The sequence below is a fragment of the Lethenteron reissneri genome, chromosome 8 (genome assembly GCF_015708825.2).
Source record: "Lethenteron reissneri isolate LAM-NWPU_2019-01 chromosome 8, ASM1570882v1, whole genome shotgun sequence".
In the NCBI taxonomy this organism is placed as follows: Eukaryota; Metazoa; Chordata; class Hyperoartia; order Petromyzontiformes; family Petromyzontidae; genus Lethenteron; species Lethenteron reissneri.
The window spans coordinates 12,782,764-12,809,157 of record NC_083786.1 but is presented as its reverse complement, the minus strand read 5'-3'; the positions used below and the strand labels follow the sequence as shown (position 1 = coordinate 12,809,157).

The following is a 26,394-nucleotide window of genomic DNA, read 5'->3' as shown; positions in this document are numbered from 1 at the left end:
GTATCGAATAATCCAGCATCTTGTGAATAACTTGGGCAGGTTGGATGTTGCATTTTAAAAAATGAAATATGAAGTGTTCTTAGATCATTTGCTGGGTCTAAACGGAGTCTGGGAATGGGCCCCTCTGATACCTTTCAACTTGACCGTGTGTCTTGGTATATTGTTGCTGTATGCACATTCCTTTATCATGTTTGGATGTACTCAGACGCTTTTGTGTCACTCATGTTTGCCTTGGTCATAGCCTGCCTTCCCCGCTACACAAAATGGAATGATCAAAAACAGGTACACACAATACTGGTACAGACAATAGGCCATATGGTACATTTGAAATGTGTAAATTACAAGACACAATTGACGAGATGAACTCTCCTTTAACAGCAATTATGCGTCTCCTGTTAAGACTGGGTAGTATCGGTGAGCACTGTCCAAATGCTCAATGTATCGGTGTCCTGTACTAGGAGAGGGAAACTTGCCAAGATCTTCATTTCCGTTTGTTCAGGGGTAGCAAGGGACAACTTGACTCGAAGAGGGTTGACATGAAAAAAGTTATTAAACACCCAATCTTAAGGGACGCATTATAACACGTGTACATATGTATCATCAGTACTGTATATGGTGTGTTGCAAATCATCCTCATCGAAGGCCAGCAGCATCTGTACTCATTATAGCCCACACGTGTTGCTGTTGAACAAAATGTATTTTTTGTGCATGGACATTTACTTTTAGGCCATGCTGTGATATAGCATCTACCATTCAAGCTACGGCACTTACACGTGATCATGTCGTGTTATGAGTATTGCTTTCGTTGTAATATAACTTATTTACTGCATTTGTTATTGGTTGTTATCTCCCTATGCGTACAATGATATGTTTTTAAATTTGGAGCTTAACCATCTTGCAAAAAAACACTATTCATCAACAATGTGTGCCTCCTTTCTTACGTCCGTGGAATGGCTTGATTGTGCCTTTTAATTTAGTTTGACAGCATAAGCGGAATTTTCTCGACTTTCTGTCATCATTTTTGCCTGACATGGACTTGAATACGCACGCCTCTAATCAAAGCGCTGTGCAGGCAGCGAGGGTTGGATCGCACATGTTGTGAAACTCCCTTCCCGTGGGCGACGAGGTGCCTAACGCTTGCTCGCCAGGAGAAGCCAGTACAGCAAGTGTACCGATCGCCAGCTGTTTCCATCTGTACAGGGATGTTGTTGCCCCCTTGTGACTCGGTGTCTCCTTCCTAAATAAGTACATAACTTATAAATACAATTATTAACAATAAACGTCTGTGTGTAACTTGTTAGGAATTGGAGAAGAAGAAAAAAACTGCAGAGTAATCTGACCTTTTTTTAAAATATCAATGTTTATTCGACGAGCTGGCAAGAATTTAATCCACAAACTATCCTTTGTAAATTCGGTGATATGAGCAAAACATTTGTTTTCCTGTGGGAAATCTCAAAATTGATGCACCCATACACTTCTGTATAAATGCACTGATGAAATATGAAAGTTGCACATTGGACATGTCTGTGTTTTTAAAAAGAACAAGGAATGCACCAGTTACGTGAGATGAATGCTTCCCACAGCAGGACCTCAATCGGAAGGAGCATGGCAATGCTTCGATTAAACACCCAGTTCAAAACAATGGAGTTGAATTAGATTAATGGTATGTACGTCGAACTTATTTTGCAGCGTGTGTCGCCAACCGTGCTAATCGGAGGTGCGATTAGTCCATTACCTTCCACTTGCCAAACATAGCTCGATCACTTCTACATCAAAATACCATGAGGAAACTATACATGCAACTGCCATGTAAAGCAATTATCTTAGGATTAATAATAGAGCTTAGGATATATGTTTGAGTAATTTATTATGCTACCGTATATTGGTGTGATGAATTAGAATTATTAGATTCCTCGAATAGCTCCGAAATAGTTTGGGGGGGGGGGGGCGGAACAAACTGTTATCACGTGTTGCTGCATGGGAGATGATGGGCTTCCACTGGTGATGCCATCGTCAGCCGCGTCTCGCTGGGCGTGGCTTGTTGGGGGTTTCCAGCTTTCGAGAGGCACCATGTGAGAGTGGCCGCCATTTTTATGAAATCGACCAAAAAAGGTAGTCAAATCTCCCCAGCTCTGATAATTGCGCAACGATGATAGTGAAGAAGATGATAGTGCTATGAAGTGTTGCTCTTCTTGGATTTCACGGCTGTTCTCAGCTCCTCGATGAATGGATGATCTTTGCCATGGGTGACTTCCATTATCGCCAGAGCCTGTGATGAACAGTATATGCACAGGACACAATCGTTTTTAACAGCAGTTGTCAGACTCGGGCCAACTTTGTCCAACTTTGTGACATCATTGTCATGGTCAAAGGCTAGTCTACATTATAGACTGCCAGTACACTCGCCCAGCTTAATAACCATTGCTACAGTCTATATTATAGACTGCTACTACACTCACCTAACTTAACCAGGCTGCAGTCTCCATTATAGATTGCCACTCACTCTGATTAGGAACCAGGCTACAGTCGACAGTGGTTTAAAAAAAATATGTTTTTCCCTTTATTTTTGATTATTTTTCTATCTACGTGACTTTACCGAAAGAATCAAAATATGTTCGATCGCTTTATGTACATTAAGGGCATGCAATTGCACATCGTTACTAAGAGTGGGTCAAGAGAATGTTACATCATGGGACATCCTTTGCCAGTACCAAAATATGAGAATAGGTTTTCCCCTTTTTTCTGGCAACAAAACATGTATTCTCTTTCTACGCGACTTTAACGAAATAACCACAAAGTAATTCCTGCAGTCACGAAAGCTCCAAATCCGGTGTTAATGTGTTTTAACATCTTAACACCTGTTTTGTTGCCAGAAAAAAGGGGAAAACCTATTCCTAGAATAATGTTATTTTCACATTTCAAACTATCTTTATAATGTAGAAAATGCATGACCAAATTTGTGCGTGTTTTTTTTTTACAAATATAACCACACCAAATGTAGATCATGACGTATCACTGTAGCTGCTCTGCCTTCATACGTGCTGTTAAAAATGTCATGATACTTCCCATAAAGGCCTTGGTGAGCTTGCATGAACATTCGTGTAAACTGAATCTATCTGTGGATTAGATCCACCGATTAAGGAAATGTGTGCAATAGCACACGAGCCAATTTGAGTTTTTTTGCACGAAAAATGCTATAGGGTCAATACAAAATTTAATCCAAGCCATATATCTTTAAAACAGCATAGTTGTAAACAACATTTCAAAGTGAGCGGGCTCATTGTATCGTGTGGGTACTCCCACCATTTACAGAATGTCTGGCCAGTGTGAAAGGTTAGGCCAATTATCTGCGAGAGAGACTCTCCGAGTTATCTTTAGTGGAGACCATTTCACCAGCAGTGGTGTGAGCAAGCAATTGCAGAGCTGCACCTTTACAATGTGTTTCACATTGTCGCGAATGATGTCTGCACGTGGCAACCTTGCCTTGCTGAAGGACTTGGCTGCTGCACTTGTGTGATCCAGGTTGCTCTGAAGTTGGGCAATCTTGAGCCATAACGAGGCCACGTTCAGCGAGAGACGTGGGTACAGTTTACTGTGGAGAGCGGTAAGAGAGTAACACAATTCCTCACGGCTAAATGAAGGTGTACATGGGTGACTTGTTAATTGTGCGGCTCGCGTGCAATCTCTATAAGACTCGAGCTACGCACCACTCCCGCCGACGTCAATCACCCGCCTCGCATTCCACACCGCCACCTTTCACTTCAAATGTTCATTGTGCAACCCATGGAAATAGCAATACCTACAGCGGTCCTACCTTCACAGAGAAACCTAAAAGATGTTTGACAATAGTTTGAATATGACCACCCTATGTCTGAGGGCACCTGGGAAAGGCATTCTTTCTAGCCAATAGCACACCAGCCTTCAAGCTCCGTGATGTACAGAGCCATCGCTACTGGGTATCATTGGTGCACCGACAAAATGCTGTTTCTCAAAGTCAAAGTGAAACCTGTTAAATAAGGCGCTCGATATAGCATGGCAGGAGCAGTTAATATCATTCGTAAATAACCAGTCACCGTGGACCTGTGATGTAACCGGTACCTGTTGGAACTATTTGCAAGTCGGACACTGCCAGCTTGCCAAGCGCCTGGTCACTCTCCTGGAGGCCAGACGGCTATTGCGGCGGGCGTCTCAAGACGGCCGACGGAGTGTGTGTGTATGTTGACCTTTTTTAGTGTACGTTCAAACTATTTTGTATGTATGCATGTTGAACTTCTTTCGTATCGTACGTAGCCAACCGTGCTAATGGTAGGTGCGAGGGAACGAACTAAACGCAGTTCTAAAGAAACGAATAACCCAAAGTGTAGCCCTGCTAACGGAAGCGAATTGTCCCGAATTGAATATGGGTGTCTCCGTAGCTCACCAGTACGGCTTGATGACCTGCAGGCCGTAGTCCAGTGCCCTCTCCCACTGCTCGACGAAGAGACAGACGCCCATGGCCTGGTAGGCCATGTGGAGCAGGTACACGTTGCTCTCCGACAGGACGCTGCGCTGCTTCTCCAGGCACTGCTCGCACATCTCGAGCAGCTCCGTGCCAGCTGAGGACCCGGCCCGTCAAGGTTCAAGTCCACTCACAGGGCAGGCCACGGTGGCGAGGTGGTGATGTTAACTACTTCACGAGGTCGACAGGAGGTCGTGGGTTCGATCCCGACCCAGAAGCGCGTGTCTATTTAGAGTTTTCATGTTTTCCCCGTGGTCGCGTGGATTTTTCTCCATGTCCTCCGTTTTTCCCTCCACATTTAGAATCAACGTGCGTTTTGAAGTAGTTGGTTGCTATGCATGTCCACGTGATAAGCCACTTGCTGGGGTGAGCAGGCATTTGCTGTGTCTGCACCACGGTTGTGTGAATTCGCGCCCGTTGTAAATGTGTTTATCCGACAATGTGGACACTTTAAAGTCTCGTCTTGAAACCACATCTTTGTAAGTCGGTTTATTTTATTTAGCTTATCTGTCTCTCTTGGCCTATCCTTATTCTTACAAGGCGCCTTGAGACGTTAGGTGCCTTACAAATAAATGTTAATAATTATTACTTCATTGGGCTGTCATTTGTGGCCAGGTCGCTTCTGAAAAAGAGCGAAATAGCTCAGTGAGCCTTACCTGGTAAAATAAAAAGAAAAAAATTGGTGGAAAATTTAATTCAGACATCGCCCAGTGCACTTCTTGTTTATATTGCTTAGTCTCTTGACCGTGACTCTTACTCGGGTTGCCACCTGTCCTGGTTCTCCCAGGATCCTTCTGTTGTTGAAGTAGCGGTCTTAAAAAAATGATACGTCTTCCCAGGATGAAGGTTTCGGTTTTTTTTCGCCAGATATGTAATAATACCCAACTCAAGACTGATGCATAAGAATGTAGTTCTCCCCGCTTCCGAGAATTGATGAGATCTTTTGACGATAATAGGCTTATCTTCCTTCATGCCAACAGAACAAGAATGAGTTCGCAGCATACAAACGACGGAGTAAACCCCGCACAAAACGAGAATCGATTATTTAATTGAAATTACTCGTGATTATTTTGTTGCGTTTGAGGGGCGTAAATCGTTACTCGCCAATGTTTAGTTTCTGGAGCCGTAAATCCGCTCGTAATTCGTGTGGGCGACAAAACCCTGCGATGAAACAGCTTGGAAGCACACACTTGCTGAAATGTACTCATGTCGGCAGCAGAGGGTGCTGTCTGGGTTTTGAGTGACGCGCACCATTAAACCATCAGAGTCCCTGTTGGCTGAAGGCCCTATCTCAATAGCGGTGTCAGTGGCACTACCGGTCAGATATTACCACGTAACAATGTTGTATGACCCTCATGCCAAGTGATGTGAATGCAATAAAAATAATTGTAAGATAGCTCTGATGTGTTCTTTTGGGTTGCACTGCGTGTTGTTCAGTGTGATGTCCGACGTTTCAGTCCAAGTATCGGGAAGCTTACTGAATTCAGTTCCCGAAGACGTTTAGCTCACGTGCTGGGACCTTATTAAATTCACTGCCAGCCCGTGGAGTGACCGCACCGCGCGCGGTGAACTTGTCCGACGTGACGTTCCCTTGCCAACCGCGGGGACTACCTTCCCGGAAACCGCCGTGGTTGGCAAAGCTGCGAATGGGGATGCTCAGGGGGCCTCAGGGGGCCTCAGGGGGCACGGGCAGCCTCGTCAAAGCCTAACCAAGTTGCCTGTCCCGACACTAAACACATAAAATACACAACATAGTGTGAGATGCTGGTAATGCAAAAAACGGTCCATCAATTTAAGAGCCACTCGTAGAGTTGCAATTATAAATTCCATTCATGAAATCCATTAAAAAGGAAGCAAATAAAAAACAGCAAAAATTATTCTCTTTGTGTTAATGTGTCGTTTCACCGGTTGTCAGCGCTTCATTTATGACACTTGTGGCTAATGGGTTTTAATTAGCCAATACAATGCATCATCCTGCTTACCATAACGAGTGCTCATAAACCAAAGATCTGTTCAGACATTGGCAGCTGAAAGTTACGAAAAAAACGCGAATCAATGCAGAGCGCCGTGTCTACATTGAGCCTTCGCCTGTTGTGTTGTGTCCGCCTGTTGTGTCCGCCTGTTGTGCTGTGTCCGCCTGTTGTGTTGTGTGCGCCTGTTGTGTTGTGTCCGCCTGTTGTGTCCGCCTGTTGTGTTACAAGGACACACACACAATGGCCATTCACAATTCATATTATATTAGAAAATGTTTTTCTGGTTGGATTCCTGTCTGCCTGCGTGTCACGTGGGGTCGTGTGGCTGCTCGGTGGTGACGTCAACCCGCATCGAGCCCGGTCCGTGCGCCGCACTGACGTCATCGCGCCCCCTCCACCCCGACCACGGATTGAGTGCACGCACATGGAGCAGAGAGATAGAGCGGGAGATAGATCAGGGAGATAGATCGGGGAGATAGAGCGGGGAGATAGAGGCGGAGAGGGACGGAGAGAAGGAGGGCTGGGAGAGAGTGAGAGGGCATGAAACGGAGAGGAAAGAGAGAGCCAAACGGGTAGAGGAGAGCAAAGGAAAGTGACAGGCAGTGGGAGGGAGTCTTGGGGAGAGGCGAAAGAGATTGAGATGGGAAAGGGAGAGGTGGGAATAAGGAGATTGAGGGTGAGAGGCGAGAGAGAGAAGCAGGGAGAGAGACGGGGGAGGGGAGTGGGAGAGATCCTGGGGAGGCAGGAGAGGAATGCAGAGGTCGAGGTAGAGGATGGACCAGAGGAAGAGAGGAACGAAGACAAAGCGATTCATAGAGTACATGGAGATGCAGTGTTTCCAGTGCAGAGAAGGCAATAGAAAGGAGGAGAGATACAGGGCTGTATAAAAGATTGAAATAAGTTTTGCTGGCTGGCTGGAAAGGATGGACGGACGGTCACGACCAATTGACATGCGGGTTGCGAGTTTACTATTTAAAAACAAACAACCACGGAACTTCTCTATTTCTCCTGTTTGGTAATTCATCAAGAATACATAGCTACCTGCCAGAACATATGCTTCTAAATGCTGTGTTTGTATTTCAAGACTTTGGGCAAAATTGTGGCCAGTGCCTCTGCTCAAATACCACGCACATTTTATTATTGATTTATGCAATGGGGTACCATTTCAGTATTTCCTAAACTTTAGCACCTGCCAAGTATTATTTCAATGTGGCCATAAATTACAGATGGCAAAGCCTTCCACAGCAGTCTGCATCCTATAGGGTGGCTTGAACAACACAGAAAAATAGAAATCCCCCCCCCCAAAAAAATCAAACAAAATTGTAAAATATATATCTTCTTAAAAGGTGAAAAACTGCAAGAATTCCACGAGTAATTCCACACACGTGTGGCCCCAGTAGAAGCCCGTGTGCACAGTCAGGTGTGTGTGTGCGCGCGGTGTTTATGGAGAGTTTTGTTTCATAAAAGGAGTTTTTTTTTGTAATCCTTGAACCCAGTCACCCCAGAAGTTCCCGCTACAAAAATCCCGACAGATGCGAGCAGCATCGTTCTTCATTCTTATTTTCATCATTTTTGAGTGGAATGTTTTATGAATGTAAAAGTAGAATTATAACTGTATAATTATCATTGTATAATAATAACTGTATAATTATAATTATATAATTATAATTGTATAATTGTATAATTATAATTGTATAATTATTCACCCATGCGACTTATGGCAGGTATCCATTGCAGAGAGACCTATGGAATCCCCTCTGGTAATTTGGCCTACTCTTCCACGCCAGCCACATGTGTTGGTAGAGGTCGGGGTATCCACACTGTCCTCCACCACTAGTCATATGCCCGTCAAACGTAGTGTACCCCTGTATATTGTATATGCACTTATTAAAAATAGATATGCATAAGAATGTACAAATATAATTAAATATTTAATATTTTGTGGGTCCACCTTCCTCATTCCTTCATGAATATGGTCCCTTCTCAATGCTCTCCTGAACTCTGACCCCTCACTGGCATTCTCATCAAACTCACTGCAAGGAAGAAGATCCGTGGTCACTATCCAGTGCGCTCGTTCAATGCGGCTTGAGAGCAGACCTCTGTCAGTCTTGCTCTGCTCTAAGTTCGTCTTGGACATTATACAACACGAATCCGTGTTTTATAGGTCTGCCTGGGGATTCGAATATGTATAGCTTACGTTTAGCCATCCAAGTGTGTACTACGACTAAGGAGATTAACTCACAACTTGAAGGGGGAAGAGTTAAATACATAATTGGGGGGTCAAGTCAACCAATGACCCCCCCAGTAGCGATGCTGTTCAATCATGACCACTTCATAGGCAGTCAACAGTTGGGTTGCCACGTTTCTGCCACGTCAACCAAGATATGTCATGGGGGAAAACATCTCACAACACCATTGGGAAGGGATAATAACGCAAACATTCATTGTCAATAGCGGTGTCTTGTGACGCGGCTGACGACAAACAGGACTTGTAATGTCCCCAGGATAACTTGCAGATTCCGCAGGACAGCTGCTTTACAACGAAGAGTCAACTGTGCACGTGAAGTGCAGGGTGGTTCGATGCCTTTTAGCATCTCAAAGCGCACGGCAGCAGCTGTCCCTGCAAGTGCGCATTCGCCTGTCAGTAGCGGGCGATGCTCGGTCCGCGTAATCCCAGCTGAGCAAAGACAATTATTGTGGAGAACCAGGACTGGTGGTGTAAAGCCGAGCGAATCTGGAAGATGTCGGTGCCATCCCATTGTTCCTTTGAAGGAGCGAGCGAGACACCCTGACGTGACGACTTTCGTCGTGTTAACACTACCGAGCTTTTCATTTCATCCGACGTTACCTCCCTGCAAGTCGCTCTCGCCGCATCAGACGTGCAAGGATACTCTTGGAGCGCTTGGCTGCGCGGAATTCTCCCATCATGAACTTGGAGTATTTAATCGCCTCGCGCACGGACTCGGGGCTCGGCGGATCGCTGAGCTTGCGGATCGCCAGCTTCTCGTCGTCCTAGACAGGGGGGGGGGGCAGCAGAGCGAGGAGGAAAGCGACAGCAGAGCGAGGGTTAGCGTCGCCACCTCTGAAGTAGAAACAAAAACATCGGGACTTATGTGCGGAGGTTTAAACTCTTTCGCACCGTACGTAGCCAAGCGTTCTCGTCGGAGGTGCGGGGGAAGGACAACAGCATAGCACAGCAGGCAGTGCTAAACACACGAGTTTTCAATCAGGATGATGCAAAGTGTTTCCTGATATTGGAAGGAAGCGCGTTCCAGACGGCCGCAGAAGCGCATCTGAACGCGCGGTGCGGTGACCAAGGCAAAGCTGCTGCAGCTTGCTGCGATGATGATGAGCGGAGTTTACCGACTCGGGGTAAAGAAGAATATCTCGCAATACCGGATGGAAGAGGGAGAGAAGCACGCACTGATGTATTGTCTTGCGTGGTGCATTGTTACGCAACTGATAACAAAGGGGACTTTAAAAGAATACATTTGCAGTCCCCAGGAAAGCCTCACTCTGTTTAACATTCTCTTACAGGAGGGTGCTGCCAAGCTGTCGCGGGAGGGGACGATGCTGAGAAGTGTAATTCCAGTTGAGTAGCTGTGAGGTCATTCTTCTGCATTGGGGGGTGTTTGTCTATTACCAGTTGCGCTGTATGCGTTATCTTTATTTGTAGCTGTCTGTGAATTTGTAATGAGAACACTTTTACACATTTCGCAAAGCAGCAGTTCCCTGTCTCCAGAGCTTCTGTGCGCGATTTGATTTTGTTCGTCAAAGATTGTTGACGTCGCTCGCTCGCAGCTGACGAGCAGCCCGGAGTGGCGACTACCACTGGGTGTGTGCGCGTCGCTCTCGTCGCTTGGCACAGCGCGGCCTCGCAGAGCATCACAGAGCATCACAGAGGGCCGCCACGACCTCCAGGGTGCTCGTGCTGAGGGCCACTGCAGAGGGGCAGCCCTGCAGCTGCTTGCTCACGGCACGGAAACAACGCTGCTTGCTAATCGCTGTCCAGAAAGCCAATACACTCAAGTACGGTCATTTCTTAGAACAGTGGTCCTTAACCTTTACTGCAGCCTTGCTTCTGAATTGTTAAAAAAATTATAATGTTAATAAATACATAGGTTTGATGAAACAAAGTAGTTGTGCTTTCGATTATTTACCTTTAAAAACCCGGCATGTCTCACACGCCCAGAAAGGGCATCTCACGCCCCCAGGGGTTGCGTGCTGCACCCTGGGCTAAGAAGAAGAACCACTGTCTCAGAGCGTCTCACCAGGTGGTGGCTCTGGCAGTGGCAGCAGTGGCAGGTGAAGAAGTACATCTCCCGCAGACGCTCGTTGCGATCCTCCGTCGGGTACAGCAGGTCAATGTAGCTGATGGACAGCTGTAGGGACAGCCACTCACGTGACACGCTTGCACAGCACAGAGGAAGCTCACGCGGTTTTGGCATGTCTGTGGATTAGAGTGTGGCTGATGGAATGTGCATGAATCTGTTTCGACGATTTAAAGTGTTTCATCATCTTGCACAGGCAGTGATTTAATTCCAGCCGGTCGAGTCCGACACACAGTTCCTGGAATGATTGTGGGAGTATTATTGTGAAATTGTTATTTTGGTTATAAAACTGTTCATGGCAATATAGAGGGTACAATAATATACAATTATTCCGCGTACTTTTTAATCTAGTGGTAGGGCCTTACACTGACAATCCCTCCTGCAAGCCTACCATTGTTATGGTAAATATCGAGTGAGAAAACAATTCCTGTGCTGGATGTCGGAGCTTGTAACAGTAGTCCAGCAGGAGGCGTCTCTGCCCTCGTGACTGCTGACAGCTCAGCCCCGCAGCAGCCCACGCACCGTGTCTGCCTCGTGGTCGCCCATCCAAGCCCTATCCAGGCTCAACCGCGCTTAGCCTCCAATATCTGAGTCATAGATTCATCTTCGCTGACCATCAATAAATGTGCCAAAGTTGACAATGGCTTTCATGTACGTTTGAGTTGACGAATGATGACAATGTCATGGCAAAACGAATCATATGACCGTGCAGTTTTACATGGCAACTCATCGGGAGTAAGTTTCAAGAGCAATCCATTCCTACAATAATCAAAAGCCAAATAAAGCGTCGTGTGATCCTCATCTCTGTTGGTAATTCTGAGGCGGTGGTGAAATCGATCTTTCCACGTGCGACAGAATGACGACTACGAGCTTGTCACAGGGCGGCACTCGTGGGGTGCTGACCCCCAGCTCGTGAGGACGATGGGCGAAACGAACCCCCCCACTTGACATTTCAGGTGCCATTCTCCCAGCTGTGAGTTGAGAGCCCGGCCACACAAGTCTACAACAGCAACACAAATACCAACCTGGTCACGATGCAGCATCCCACGTGACCCTTGCCAAAGAGGCCACGTGTATCCCGCGTCCAGACGGGCCGATATGCCGTCTGCGCGCTAAGGAAACTACCACTAGGATCGTTTGTCAGAGTCAAATACTAAATAATTGGCAACAATAATAATACTATTCTTTGGGTCCTTCGGTAAAGCCACGTAGATTAAAATAATAATAATAAAATAATAATAAATTATAGCGAGAGGGTGCATCAGCGCTCCCGCTATGTCCACCTGATGACGATTGTTTGTGTTGCGATCGAAACGTCGTGATATTTTTATTTATTTTTATTATATCTACGTGACATCATCTAAAGACTCAAAGACTATGAATTCCCGCAGTCACGAAAGCTTTAAGTCAATAATAATACTGCAATATTTTACAAATATAGTAGTAATGTATTTATTTCCCAACTATTCTAAAGTAATCTGCAATAACATTATTGTAATATTTTACAACAGCAATGATCACACTGATACATTTTACAATATCAATATTGATCGCCTCAGTATTTCAGGATGTTTACACTCGTTTATCCGTGACCTGGTGATTATCCGTGAATGTATTTATCCAGGGTCGGCATTCGTGAGGGTCGGGAGCACAGCAGATCGACGGAGTTGTTTGGAAAACTCTTCCAGTTATCCGGAGTTTCCGTGATCACTGCCAGCGGATAAACAAGCGAATCCCCGGGTGGGATCCTGGATATTTGCTGTGTGAGACACGTGCTGCGCGTGAGAAACTCGCTGTGTGTGAGACACGTGCTGTGTGTGGCACGTGCTGTGTGTGAGACACGTGCTGCGTGTGAGACACGTGCTGCGTGTGAGACACGCGCTGTGTGTGAGACACGTGCTGTGTGTGTGACACGTGCTGCATGTGAGACACGTGCTGTGTGTGAGACACGTGCTGTGTGTGTGACACGTGCTGTGTGGGCTGTGTGTGAGACACGTGCTGCGTGTGAGACACGTGGTGCGTGTGAGACACGTGCTGCGTGTGAGACGCGCTGTGTGTGAGACACGTGCTGTGTGTGAGACACTGACTGTGTGAGACACTGACTGTGTGAGACACGTGCTGCGTGTGAGACACGTGCTGCGTGTGACACGTGCTGTGTGTGTGAGACACGTTCTGTGTGTGATACGTGCTGTGTGTGACACGTGCTGTGTGTGTGAGACACGTGCTGCGTGTGAGACACGTGCTGCGTGTGAGACACGTGCTGTGTGAGACACGTGCTGTGTGTGAGACACGTGCTGTGCGTGTGAGACACGCGCTGCGTGTGAGACACGTGCTGCGTGTGAGACACGTGCTGTGTGTGACACGTGCTGTGTGTGTGAGACACGTGCTGTGTGTGAGACACGTGCTGCGTGTGAGACACGTGCTGCGTGTGATATACGTGCTGTGTGGGCTGTGTGTGATGCCAATCTGCGTGGGAAGCGTGCCCAGTTTGTGTTTTCCAAGTAAACCAAGTGGTGCATTCCTCAGTGTCATCATTTCCGAGTGCTCCCATTAGTCGCGCTTTGTTCCCTGTGAACTATTGACAGTAATTGTGGATGCCCCTGCAGATTCTGGCATGCGAGAGCACAGGTCACCTCAGTCTGATTACCCCCCCCCCCCCACGCCTTAAGGAACAGATTTGTCGAGGTGAGTTCGTGTGATGATGTATAGCCCGGTGAGTACTCGTGTTTTAGTGACAGGGGTTAAGGGTACTCCACGCACCTCAGATTAGCACGGTTGGTTACGTACGGTGCGAAAGAAGTTCACACAGTAGATACACACACAAAGTGGCAGGTTTGTTATCGAAAGGCGTGATGGCAGGTGACAAAGATGAATGTCCCCACTCTGACAGTCCTTGCCTTGCCTGCTACTGCCCCCTGCTGGGACTGGCCTTGGTTCCAGGCGTGTCAGCCCGCCCGTTCGTTATTGCTCAGTTCCAGTGGTAGAGCAAACAGAGGCGGCGGTGTGCTGCATTGTGCTGCTGTCTGCTGAGTGAAGCTACCTGGCTGGCTCTGAGTGGCGTTAGTGGGACAACTCGAGTCCTGGTGGAAGCAGGGATCATGGGGGGGGGCATGGTGACGTCTTTTCAAGAGGCGGATTTACACAAACGGAAGAGAGATGATCGTTGTTGGGCAGAGACTTCGGGGAAAACACAACGGGGAACGTTTACGTCGACCAGTTCGGGAAGGCGGATTGAGATGAGTCGAGGTGGAGGGGCGGGGGACATCAGCCTGGCGCGTGTGTTTGTCAGATTGACGGTGACAGCGAAACGCAGCGCACCAGAGGGCCGGAGAGGAACGTTTTCAATCGGCGCACGCTGCCGGCTATGGGGCCGCCCATAAATGACGTCACGCGATTTTGGACAATTTTTGACCCCCCCCCCCCCATCGTCACACGGCGTCATAAATGTCTGACCCCCCCCCCTCCCTAGGTGCGTGACGTCATTTATGGACGGCCCCTATGATAAATCTCGGAAGCATGGACACTCCTCAATAACGATGTAACTCGATGCTCATCCAGTCTGCACGACTGTGCGGGAGCGGCCTGTCAGTTGCACCGGCGGCCTTTGACACTCCGAGCCACGACAGGCGCCATTCTCGGCAGCGTCGCCGTCCGCACGCGCGCCAAGTGATGGAGGGTTAGAGAGACAGCGCCACGCTGGGGACACGTGACTACGCCGTCTTCAACACTGATACACGTGCACGGTCATCGCTACAGGTGGCATCCACACACACACATGCACACACATCCACACACACGCACACATACACACATCCACACACACACACATCCACACACACTCACACACACACATCGACACGCACGCACACACACACACACATCCACACACACATGCACACACACACTCACACACACACATGCACACACATGCACACACACATGCACACACACACACGAAGATGCCCGTGCCACCTTGTAGACCGTGGCGGCAAGTGCTGTCAGCAAGCGCCTATTAGGGCTGGCACCCCACGCAACGTGAGTTGGTATCGCTCTCCCAATGCTGATGTTCATGCATTGCACCAGGTAGTCATTGAAGGCCGAGACGACACCGCTCGCCACTGATGATGTTGGCCGTGAAGATTAGACGAACTGGGGTTCCCAGGTTGTTTGCGCAGTGCGCGAACTTCTGAACCTCATCCCTTTGACAAAGACGTCGTTCGCGCAGAGACCCACCCACGTACCTCCTCCCCTTGCCCGATATCCCGCAGAGCTCTCACTTGGGCAGTGCTGCCTCTGAACGTCACCACGCAGTTGTGGTCACAGCTGTGGTTGAGCAGAGCGAGGCTGTGGCGGCGGGGAGGGGGGGGAAGGTGCCAAGTGGGTTCAGAGCAAAGAGCCGCACCTCTGCACGCTGCGATGGCGACGATGGGCTGTGCGGGGACTGTGGCGCGTCTCGGCATGCCGGGGGCAGCGGGCAGGGCAAGCAACGCGGGCAGCTGCTGCTGCTGCCCGTGGTGGACATTCGATGGGAGCTGAGACGAAACGTCTCCTACGAGGCCCCGAGTGGGGCGGCGGCGAGGGCCTTCTGGAATGCCACTCAGGGCACAAGCCCATCAGGTGGCAGCCGTCCTGGTGCATGCAGAGTCAGAATCTGTACTTATACTGGAGGAATACGATGAGATTTAAATGCCTTTTCCACGGATGTCAATTCGTCACGGTCGGCACTGCATACGTACAATACGGGATATGGTATATGCATGTCTGTAGGCACACACACACACACATTGGCTGTGTATGTTGAACTTCTTTTGCACCGTACGTAGTCAACCGTGCTAATCGCACGTGCGGGGATAAATATAATTATATAATTATATAATGATACATGTGTAAGGACTCATCCCTTGGGAAATCGATTACATTTGGCAGTTCAGGGCTGTGTTTTGGATTAATGAAGAGATTATTTTTCAAATCAAATTTTTACCATCTCACCTGTTTTTCTCTCTCTTGATTGTTTTAGCTCATTCGTATAGTTGCATTCACCCCATTGGCCTAACTGTAATGCTCACATATAATTTGCACAAATCTGAAAACTATTGATTCTTACACGTGTGATTTGACGTATTTGTATCATTAATACTCAAAATGTATTCATCAATACGTTGTCACGTCATCATCGTCATCGTCAGCCATAATCGATCCATACGCGGATGACAGCCTCCTCAAGCTGTCGCAACCTCTCACAGTCCTGCCACGTGGTGATCCAGCGAGGAAACGGAGACACGAGCTGCTTGTGCGTCGCTACATCCCGAACGAGAGCGAGTGCGAAGTGAGAGAGAGCCGGCCGGTCCTGCCGAGTGCCGTGACCACCCACCTCGGGTACAGCGCAGCCCCGATGTGGTGGAGCTCTTCATCCTCCACTGTGAATCCGTTGCATCTCACCTGCTCACCAGTCACAGAGGGGACACGACACCCCATGTACGAGAGTGTCAGCACTCAGCAGAGTTTCTCCTAAGCGGCTCACAGCAGCCAGCCGTGCGGGAGGCAAAGCACGACAGTGCCGAGCCGGACCTTTCTCTGTCAGGTGCAGGCTCGCAGCCCTCGCAAGGAATTTAGTTGGCTGCCTCCATCAATGTCTAATACATAAATAACTATCCGTGTTGATGTATATTGATCGATGCATTGAAACAAAACGAGAAATCGGAAAACAGATAGGATCCGTTAGAGGGGAATGACAGGGATTGGCTAAAGGTAAAACACAACCAGGACAAGAAGGTTCGAGAAAGGGGGCTGAGGAGTACGAGGAGTGGGGGCGTTGGGAGGAAGTTGCGAGCTGGAGACGAGGCACGGAGTCCGGGGTCCCTGATTGTGGCTGCGTCCAAATAAAAGTAGCTCTTCTTACTCCTTCGTCGTCTGAGTCGTTACGTATTTATTGTTTTGCTCTTCTGGCCGGAGTGTAGTTTTTTTGCCGAATGTGTTGAGGTTTTTTTTGCGAATTGAGATTTTGCACCACTACCAAAGCAGCATCACCAAATAGTAATAATATGCATTCAAATATATGTTTAAATATACATGTACGCACGCCTACATTTATATATATTGTACTGTAGTGAAGCTCTCGTGCTTACAATGCAAATTTACACATTCACATCTTGTAAGGTGGTCAGCTTGTGGTTGACGATACTCATACAAAATAATAATTATTTAGAGTTACACAGCATCTTTCTACGAGCAGCATCTCCAGATGCTATCAGGAATAACTAATTTCAGCAGTGTTCTTCACAGCAGCGTGATGTGGGCTGCGTCTGGGGCCGCACTGCAGGCCACCGCCAGGGGCAGCCAGTGGCTCGCGGGCCTTGCAAATGAAGAACTTCGATTTACATCGATGAACACTCCACGGGGCAACGCCCGTGTTTGGTGCCTCGATGCAGAGGAGGAGAAGTGCAGACCTTGCAAAACATCTCCACCATCTCCTCGTTGCCGGGTATTTGCAGCTGTCGCGAGTAGTAGTGGTGCAGCGCCGTGATCTCCTGCCCGATGGCCTCCCTCTGCTCGTTATCCAGCTCCTCGGTATCTGCCGGGAGTCCAGTCACGCCGGAGGGTGAACATCGACCACTTGCACTCGTGTTCAACAACACTGTCACGTGGGGTACAGGTGCAGCCCTGAAAGTGTTGGCTCACGCAACTACTAGCAGAAAGGCCTCCACTAGAAGGAGCTCTAGAGAGAGGGTGTTTGGCTACTCTTCCACACTGGCAAAACATATTGGAAGAGGTGGGGTTACCGATGCTATATTCCACCACAGCCAACCTGCAGCTTAAATAACTGTGGTGTCCCCATTCATACTGCTGAGTGGACAGACGGTGGAGAGATTTAAGAAAGTTGTTCCATTGTTTAAACTTTCAGCCCCTAAAGAATGAATCAGCAAACTATTGATCGCAGGTCCAATGTGTTAACAATTGCATCACAGCAGCAGAATTAATACTTTCGAATGACTTTTCTTTCCCCCAGAAAGCTTCATTGAGTCTCAAAACACTCTCTGTTGGGCCCTTCTTTGGGGTTTCTGGCTAATCCATCATCAATCAGCATGTTCAGCGTGCGAGGGAAGTAGATAACGCAGAAATAGCCACGCATCGCAACGATCAGCACGGTTGGCTACGTACAATGTGAATGAAGTACAACATACATACACTAATAACTGTCCACCCAGCACTACAAATGGCACCGTAAGTAATTGATCATCATGGAAGTTCGCAGCAATCTCAGGACTCTGAAATTCCGTGTTCCACTTATGTACGAGGCTGCTGGCGCATGCAGCGGCTCGCTTACGTGACTCCATCTCCTCGACCCGCAACAACTCCTCCGATGCGCACGTCTCTTTAGTCATCTTCTGTCACAAACACAACACGTGGCAACACTTTGCTAAGTCGTATTAAACATTCACGTTCGCATACTGAACGTGTTTATTGCATAGAATTGTGTTTAACCTTCATTACTTGTGCTGTTAGTTTGTTAAAAACAGTAAGAATCATTTAAATTGTACCGATTATACTGTAAATATGCGACTTTAAAAAGTATAAGGAGCATGTTTAACGCACATATTTTATCTTATCGATTAATAATTTAATAACCATACTTTTTTACAAATGGCCAGTTAGGAACTGTGTTACATGTTCATATATCCAATACTCATTATCAGAGAAATGCAAATCAATTTAAAACAGAAAATGCAAACCCCAATTCTAGGAACATGATACCGTACAACAACCAACGTCAATTTCAAAGTGAAACGACAATTGGGTCGGCGCTCATTTGTGTTGGCAGCCCTGGCCCAGCGGTGAAACATTCCACTCTCCTCTAGTGGGGGTCACGCCGTGGCACAGAACACCCACCCTTCACTTGCCACAAAGTGGCACGACATTTATTTACCCCAAATGGAGATGTAAGTCCCAATCTTCCAGTTGTAAGCCAAGGGGTCTGCCACAGTGCACCATGTATAGGGCATGGCCGTCAAACCCTTGTCAGTGCCCAAACTTATTAGAGACCAATTCAGACCTTATTGGCCCTAATACATATCAACGGTCATCCTACGAAGTCCCATCACAAGGTAGAAACACAAACAAATAGACATGTTTTTGTGCCCGTATTGAAACGGCCTTATGGACCTGAAAACTCAATTTCCCTTGACGAGAATACGAGGTAAACCGTACGGGTTGACAGGGATGCAGAGAGATGATGGGCTAAGTCGTCCCCACACACACACATACACACACACAGACACACATACACACGTGTGTGAAATCAGAGCATGAGCGAGACGGACTTGCTTGGTGAGAATCCGGGCAACCAGCCTCACTGCCTCCCCAGGTGCCCACTGTGGGCCCATCTGCCGCAGCCCGTCGCAGTCCAGCTTGTGTGATGGCCAATCGGCTCGCTGGCACACACAGACACACACACACAGACAGACACACACAGACACACACGCACACACAGACACACACACAGACAGAGACACACACAGACACAGACACACACACACACAGACAGACACACACACAGAGACACACACAGAGACACACACAGAGACACACACAGACACACACACACAGACACACACACAGAGACACACACAGAGACACACACACAGACACACACACACACACAGACACACACACAGAGACACACACACAGACACACACACAGAGACACACACAGACACACACACACAGACACACACACAGACACACACACACACAGAGACACACACAGAGACACACACAGACACACACACACAGACACACACACACAGAGACACACACAGACACACACACACAGACACACACACAGAGACACACAGACACACACAGAGACACACACAGAGACACACACAGACACACACAGAGACACACACAGACACACACACAACACAGACACACACACACAGACACACACACAGACACACACACACAGATACACACACACAGACACACAGAGACACACACAGACAGACACACACACACACAGACACACACAGAGACACACACAGACACACACACAGACAGAGACACACACAGACAGACACACACAGAGACACACACAGAGACACACAGACACACACAGAGACACACACAGACACACACACACAGACACACACACAGAGACACACACAGAGACACACACAGAGACACACACAGACACACACACAGACACACACACACAGAGACACACAGACACACACAGAGACACACACAGACACACACACAGACACACACAGAGAGACACACACAGAGACACACGGTGCTGATCACAAGTCAAGTAACAGATCGCATTAAACAAACACTCAATGGCTACTGGTGTAGGCCTTGAGTGGGTTGTAGGTTTATAGATAGCTCTGTGTGGTGTTGTCTTTGGGTTTGTACCGCTTGCTGTTTGGCATTGTGCGTGAAATTGTACTGCACGCGCTGTGAGCTTCTTCGGGAACTGTAGTCCATTAAAGAAGCTCTTCGTGCATCAGAAGAGAGTCGGCTACAATGGCGAATAGCCACGTGGTACAAGCTGCAAACACACCGGGGGACGGTCAAGGAGGCTACGGTGCATACATTACAGGATGCAGCAATGCATTGGCAACACTGATGTAAATGGTTATAATACCTGTAATTATTTGTTACATAATGTCGCAGATGTTAACATTTCATCTTAATATTGTGTGGTGTAGAACAGTTACTTGTTTCACTTTGGTTGGCATATGGGTATACAAATGAGCACTCGAACAGCAGTGAATAACTAAACAGAACAGTGTGCTTAGAGAGAAACTTGTCAATCAGTGCATATTACTTGCACTGACAATTCGCCTCGAACAATGGGCAATTATTAAAAATACGGGGACCCAAAACGAATAAGCGCTCACAGAAGCGTGGAGAGATGCGTGCTTAGAATCCCACTTCAGAGACAGAACGATTACCATCTTGTTTACTCAACGTAAGCACAAGCAGGTTACTGGCAAACTGTTCAAATAAAAGTGCACTTGGGCAGGACAATTTCCAAGCAGAGATGATAGACCAGGGTCAGGACACGCGTAGGAGGAGCAGACACATGAGTAAACACGCGCCACGGGACATCCAGCACGGAGATGGAGCGATAAAAACAGCTCTCGTGCAGGCGCTACATGGGTTGTTGCTGCATCTCGAGGAATCACGACAGCTTGGGGAGGTCTTCGCCCAGCAGTGGATTGATCATGGATGATGATGATGAATAGTACGTGTCCAAAGAGTTGAATAATGAAGATCTCTGCGTCAAATTTCGATTTAAAGCTTTCGTGACTGCAGGGATTAATATTCTTGAATCGAAACGTCGTGCGAATTTTATTGTTTTATTTTTATTATTTTATTATTTCCCTTATACGTGACTTTACCGAAAGAACCAAGAATATATCTCCGTGTCAGTTTTGTTCTATTTTAGAGAGTGTCAACAAAATCGAGTTGTGACCAGATTTGTTTAGATCAGAACAAATCTGCAAAAGACGCCCTGGTGTCAACAGAACGTATGCTTCGTCATGAGTCTGTGCAGAACAAAACCAGCGGTAATCAGATCTCTGGCCATTACTAAAATTAATCATATCATCCATGATCAACATGGCAAATCAGGTATCTAGGTAGGAAATTGATCATAGTGCAGGCAGTTAATAACATCCGGAGGGACCTCCACAGGCCGTTTATTGAACAATGCAAGCTACGCTCTTTTGAGGTGGCAGCGTAACGCCGCAATTAGTGGCACGTGGAATTAAATGAGTCGCGTGAAAAGCGACATTGTGGATTTTAAGGGAACAACAGAGACACTCGCTCCTTTGGGATTGTTTTTGCAGCGTGTTGTGATACACAAAGCCGGAATTACAAAACTGTGGAAAACGCAGACTTTGAAAATATCCCATAAAAAATATAAATATATAACGAACACAGCACAGACGCTTTTCTGCAGCGTTCATTCGTAATGTGAGTTCATACGCTTTTCATCACTCATTTGCACACTTTTATTTCATTTGCCAAAATGGGTAGAAATAGCTTGAATCCAAGTACCATGTTGGCTTTTCTAGTATTACCAGGGAATGCAGATGTGTCTTTGAAAGTATTCTCATCCCACTGAAACAATATCAATATTTATTACCTAAACACTAAATCATGTTCAATAGGATCCCATATGTCATATGGAGTGATCTTGCCAATACCATATGATTTGTAGCAAGCCTGATTGTTGATGAGACCCATACGTTTGACACTGGTCAAGAGTTCGTTTGCTTCAACAAATTCTGCTTGATATTGGTTTCAAGAGCCAGTAGACTTATTGATTCAACATCTTATAGGATTTGGCCAATGGTGTGTCATCATCATCCATGATCAATCCATCACTAGACAAAGGCCTACTCGAGTCATCACCGTGTCATGATCCTGTGATGTAATCATCCACGTGCAACTGCAATATTGTAATTATAGAGTAATTATGAAGTAACTGCAAGTGTGTGGGTATCATCATGAAAGTCTTGTGAGAGGAAGAGAGGGCATCGCAGCTGAACACCAGTGCACGTCTGAGACCATTCGTCACTATTAGTATTAATGACAGTACAGCTGAAGGTTTAAATGGCATGCGATGGAGATGGTGGCGTGTAACCAGCGTCCTTCACTATTAAAATAACCCTCAATTAAGCGCAGGAGCGCATGCGCTGCGCTGATGGTATTTATAGCGGCGGCTGCATTCCTGCCCATGTAAGTGAGAGCAGTGGCAGCAGCAGCTGATGCTGCTGATGTGATGTCTGGCCTGCACGACCAGTCCAAGTGACAGATCATAATTATGGCAACACCATTGCTGTGCCTCGTAATGGATTGTTATTGTATTGTTATTAAGACGACGCTTGTTTACCTAGGAAAGCCTGTATCTCAAGACTCTTTCTCAGGAGGGTCCTGCCAAGTGTTCTCAGTCGTGGGCGATGTGACTGCCATCCGTCATCCCAATTGACGAATATGCAAGCGATTGTTCAGCATTGTGATGCCTGGCCAATACCAGTTACAAGGTGTTTTATTTGGCTTTGTGAAGGACCGGGAGCATCCAAAGGACACCATACAGATCGGGGGAAATGTACAAAGTTCACATGTAGTAAAGGCGCTTACATTGGGAATCTAACTCAGGCCCTTCGTGCTGTGAGGTGCAAGTGTTACGACTGTGGCGTGTACAATTCCATAGACTATTTCATCTCATGAAGTTTAATATTTCAGGTAAAATGTAGCACGTGAAATCATTTATAGGTTGTTGGACATGAGCGTGAAACACAAACAATGGAAAACAAAGTTACAAACACTAACAATGGGAACATATTTACAAGTCCTCCTTGTGGAGTTCTGTTCCCCACAGTGCAAGATTGCGGTTGAGGCTGCCTGTTAGTAGTACCTGGCACTGTGCATTGCAGTAATACGCCTGCTTACACTTCCCACAGTGAGACAGCTTTTCCTTCCTGCGGGGAAAAACACCAAAACACATCACATTCATAGCGACCATTCACTTTCCCTGCTCACGTTCATATTTGTATGCAACACTGCATGCACTCGCCCTGAGACAGAGAGTTGTTCCACAATCTGACTTGGCCTTGTGTATGCAAAACATGCAAGCCTACAAATCAAGTGTCAATGTGCAGCCCTGCAATTTCCTGTTCACGTCACTGCGTCCAGAAGGGCCCCCAACAGAGGTAGCTTTATTGAGTCCCTCTGGAGGGTAGCTGGCCTACTTTTCCCCGCCGGTCAGACGTTTTGTAATGTTTAGCTGTTCGCAGCGTCGTGTACGGAAATGACATTTCACCATCACTCAGAAACCGCAGACAAGCTGGAAGGCAGCCAGGCGGCGAGCTGGCAAACAACAGTTGCCCAAGCTCTGCAGTCCTCTGTGTATTAAGATGTTTCAGCTAATGAGTATTCACAGGTGTAAAGTGTAGGGAGCAACCTCCACTTGACCGCACCACACCGAACCTGCCAATCGACTGCTGGGTGCGCAGAGTGTTGAGGATTTAAGGCATTTTAGAGGATGGTGGTTGAACACAGCACGGTTGGGACGGAACACTCAATGTCGGCGACCTGGAGTCCTCGACACGGGCGGAGGAATCAATAATTGGCATCCATGGGCGCAGTGTCCGTGATAGCAGCGATGCGAGAGCGATCAGGAGCTGATGGACTTGGCTAACCTATAGAGTCGCAAAGTGAAGGGCGACTTCATCCGATCGCCCTCACCTGGCGACCAGCAACCCTCACCTGGCGACCAGCAACCCTCACCTGGCGACCAGCAACCCTCACCTGGCGACCAGCAACCCTCACCTGGCGACCAGCAACCCTCACCTGGCGAAGCAATTGTCGCAGAATCTTCCCCGTTCATCGTCGGCGACGGTGGCACTGAACGGATGAGCAACGAACAGCAGGTCGCCCCGTGAGAAGCTGCCGCGAGCAGCACGGAGCCCTCTCCCCTTGCCGGGGCTGGAGAACCTCTCCACCGTGCTCCTACCAACCTCCTCCTCCTCACCCATTTGCTGTCTCGACCACAACGGAGCCCCCAACACACACGGACGTGTCGATGTGCGCGTCGTTTTAGATGCGCAATCCGTCGGCCGAGCTGCTGCTGCGACGTGCGCGCGTGGCGGTGCTGCGGGAGGGAGCGCCGAGTCGTCGAGAGCGCAGCTGCGCCGCGTGTGCCTCTCGCGATGAGCGAGGCCGCTGCGGTAACACGAGACCCCCCCCCCCACACCCCCCCCCCCCACTCTGTGCTCGCAGGAACAGGCACCTCGGTCCAGCCTACATCGAGATCTTTACAACTCCAGAATCCTCCAGAATGAACGCAGCCTGCCTCTCAGACATTATCACTGCAATGGCAAAAGTCGCGAAATGTCTCTGCTGGATTCGTTGAAGTTGGATCAATGTTGCGTTGTACTGAATTGTACTAACTCTTTTAAAAGTCTGGAGTCGACAGATTAATGTAATTCTGCCTGTGACTCTTCCATATAGCGGAGCTTCATCAGCCATGGCCAATCCACTGCTGGATGAAGGCCTCTCCAAGCCCCTCCGCCTCCCTGCTGCTGCTGCCAAAGCCTGGCAGTCTGAGTGGCTGTGTCAGTCTGAGTGGCTGTGTCAGACTGAGTGGCTGTGGCAGTCTGAGTGGCTGTGTGGCTGTGTCAGTCTGAGTGGCTGTGTCAGTCTGAGTGGCTGTGGCAGTCTGAGTGGCTGTGGCAGTCTGAGTGGCTGTGGCAGTCTGAGTGGCTGTGGCAGTCTGAGTGGCTGTGGCAGTCTGAGTGGCTGTGGCAGTCTGAGTGGCTGTGTCAGTCTGAGTGGTTGTCAGTCTGAGTGGCTGTGGCAGTCTGAGTGGCTGTGGCAGTCTGAGTGGCTGTGTTAGTCTGAGTGGCTGTGGCAGTCTGAGTGGCTGTGGCAGTCTGAGTGGCTGTGGCAGTCTGAGTGGCTGTGGACGCCTGCGTCGTCTCTCGTGCCGCCGTGAGCCGTGTCCCGTGTCCGTGCGCGTTGGTGAATGTCGGTCGCGAATCCAGCAGCCCTCGGGCACCTGGTGAACTTGGTGGTGAACCCGGCGGTGAACCCGGCGGTGAACCCGGCGGTGAACTTGGGGGGTGAACCTGGGTGGTGAACCTGGGTGGTGAACCTGGTGGTGAACTTGTGTGTCTACAAGGCAAGGGCCACTTCGTTCTCCCTGAAGTGGCACGACTACCCTTGCCCACTGTGGCGCACTTGTACAATTGTGCGGCGTTTCAACCACGGTGCACATGCCTTGCCACATGTTGTGCGTGGACCCGCACCAAGGAATGATGTTTTACTGCCTTTAAATAACAAAACACTGTTGGAAGGATACGCCTGGCTAACACATGAATATATATATGTAGGATAGTTTTGGAAGGTGGATCGGGAGCAAAATATTGAAATAAAGTTGTTCACAAGAGCAAAATGGAGTGTATTTTGATAATGAAAAGTAATGTTGATTTCCGCCGACAATGACCTCGAGAGGGGCTCTCTCAGCTCGTCGCGTGGAGATCTCAGCTATTGCGGGGCTGCGTCTTCACCTTCTGTCTTGGAGGAGACACGTTTTTTGCAATGACTTTAGATGTTGTTTGGCAGGCCGCTGTGGCTGAATTAAATGGAATGAAATAAATATATATTTACATTGTCATGGTGCCAAAAAGGCCATTTGATTGGTGGCTTGTCGGAGGCCCGGTGCAACATCGCGTGTTCATTAGAGACATTATGTACAACGTGGAATTAAAGGCAACAAATTGTAAGGCCTGCACTTGCCAAAATATTGACAAAATTTCATACTGAAATCATTTGGTTTGACTGTAATTGCTCATTGAACTGCAGGTGGCACTGTGTGTGTGGGCGTTTTGTAAATATTTATCCAAAAAGCAAAATGCTGGATGCTTTTGAATTACTGAAAATTTTAAATTGTCAGCCTGAAGATAAGTTGTGCATAAATGGTCTGCTGTTCACAGAAAGATACATGTGTTGCACTCAGAGCTGATTAGCATTTGTTTGGAAGCATTTGTGTCGCGTGTATGTACATTTTAAAGCGTTA

At 47.9% G+C, this 26,394-nt stretch overlaps 1 protein-coding gene across 2 annotated transcripts; it reads right to left on the bottom strand.

Annotated features, from left to right (window-relative positions):
* Positions 1–1,343: 1,343 nt before the first annotated feature.
* On the bottom strand, positions 1,344–24,538 carry SMYD2 (SET and MYND domain containing 2). 2 transcript variants are annotated; one of them, XM_061580467.1, is made up of 12 exons: positions 24,168–24,538; positions 23,233–23,296; positions 19,121–19,231; positions 18,127–18,184; positions 17,249–17,373; positions 16,174–16,241; positions 15,044–15,146; positions 10,743–10,853; positions 9,363–9,483; positions 4,421–4,595; positions 3,484–3,592; positions 1,344–2,269 (listed from the first exon to the last, which is right to left on the bottom strand). In XM_061580467.1, the coding sequence occupies exons 1-12, from the start codon at positions 24,350–24,352 to the stop codon at positions 2,174–2,176; spliced, it is 1,326 nt and encodes a 441-aa protein (XP_061436451.1). In that variant the 5' UTR covers positions 24,353–24,538; the 3' UTR covers positions 1,344–2,173. The 2 variants fall into 2 exon arrangements, with proteins under 2 accessions (XP_061436451.1, XP_061436445.1); XM_061580461.1 differs by having other exon boundaries at positions 1,345–2,269; positions 18,127–18,187; positions 24,168–24,537.
* Positions 24,539–26,394: the final 1,856 nt, after the last annotated feature.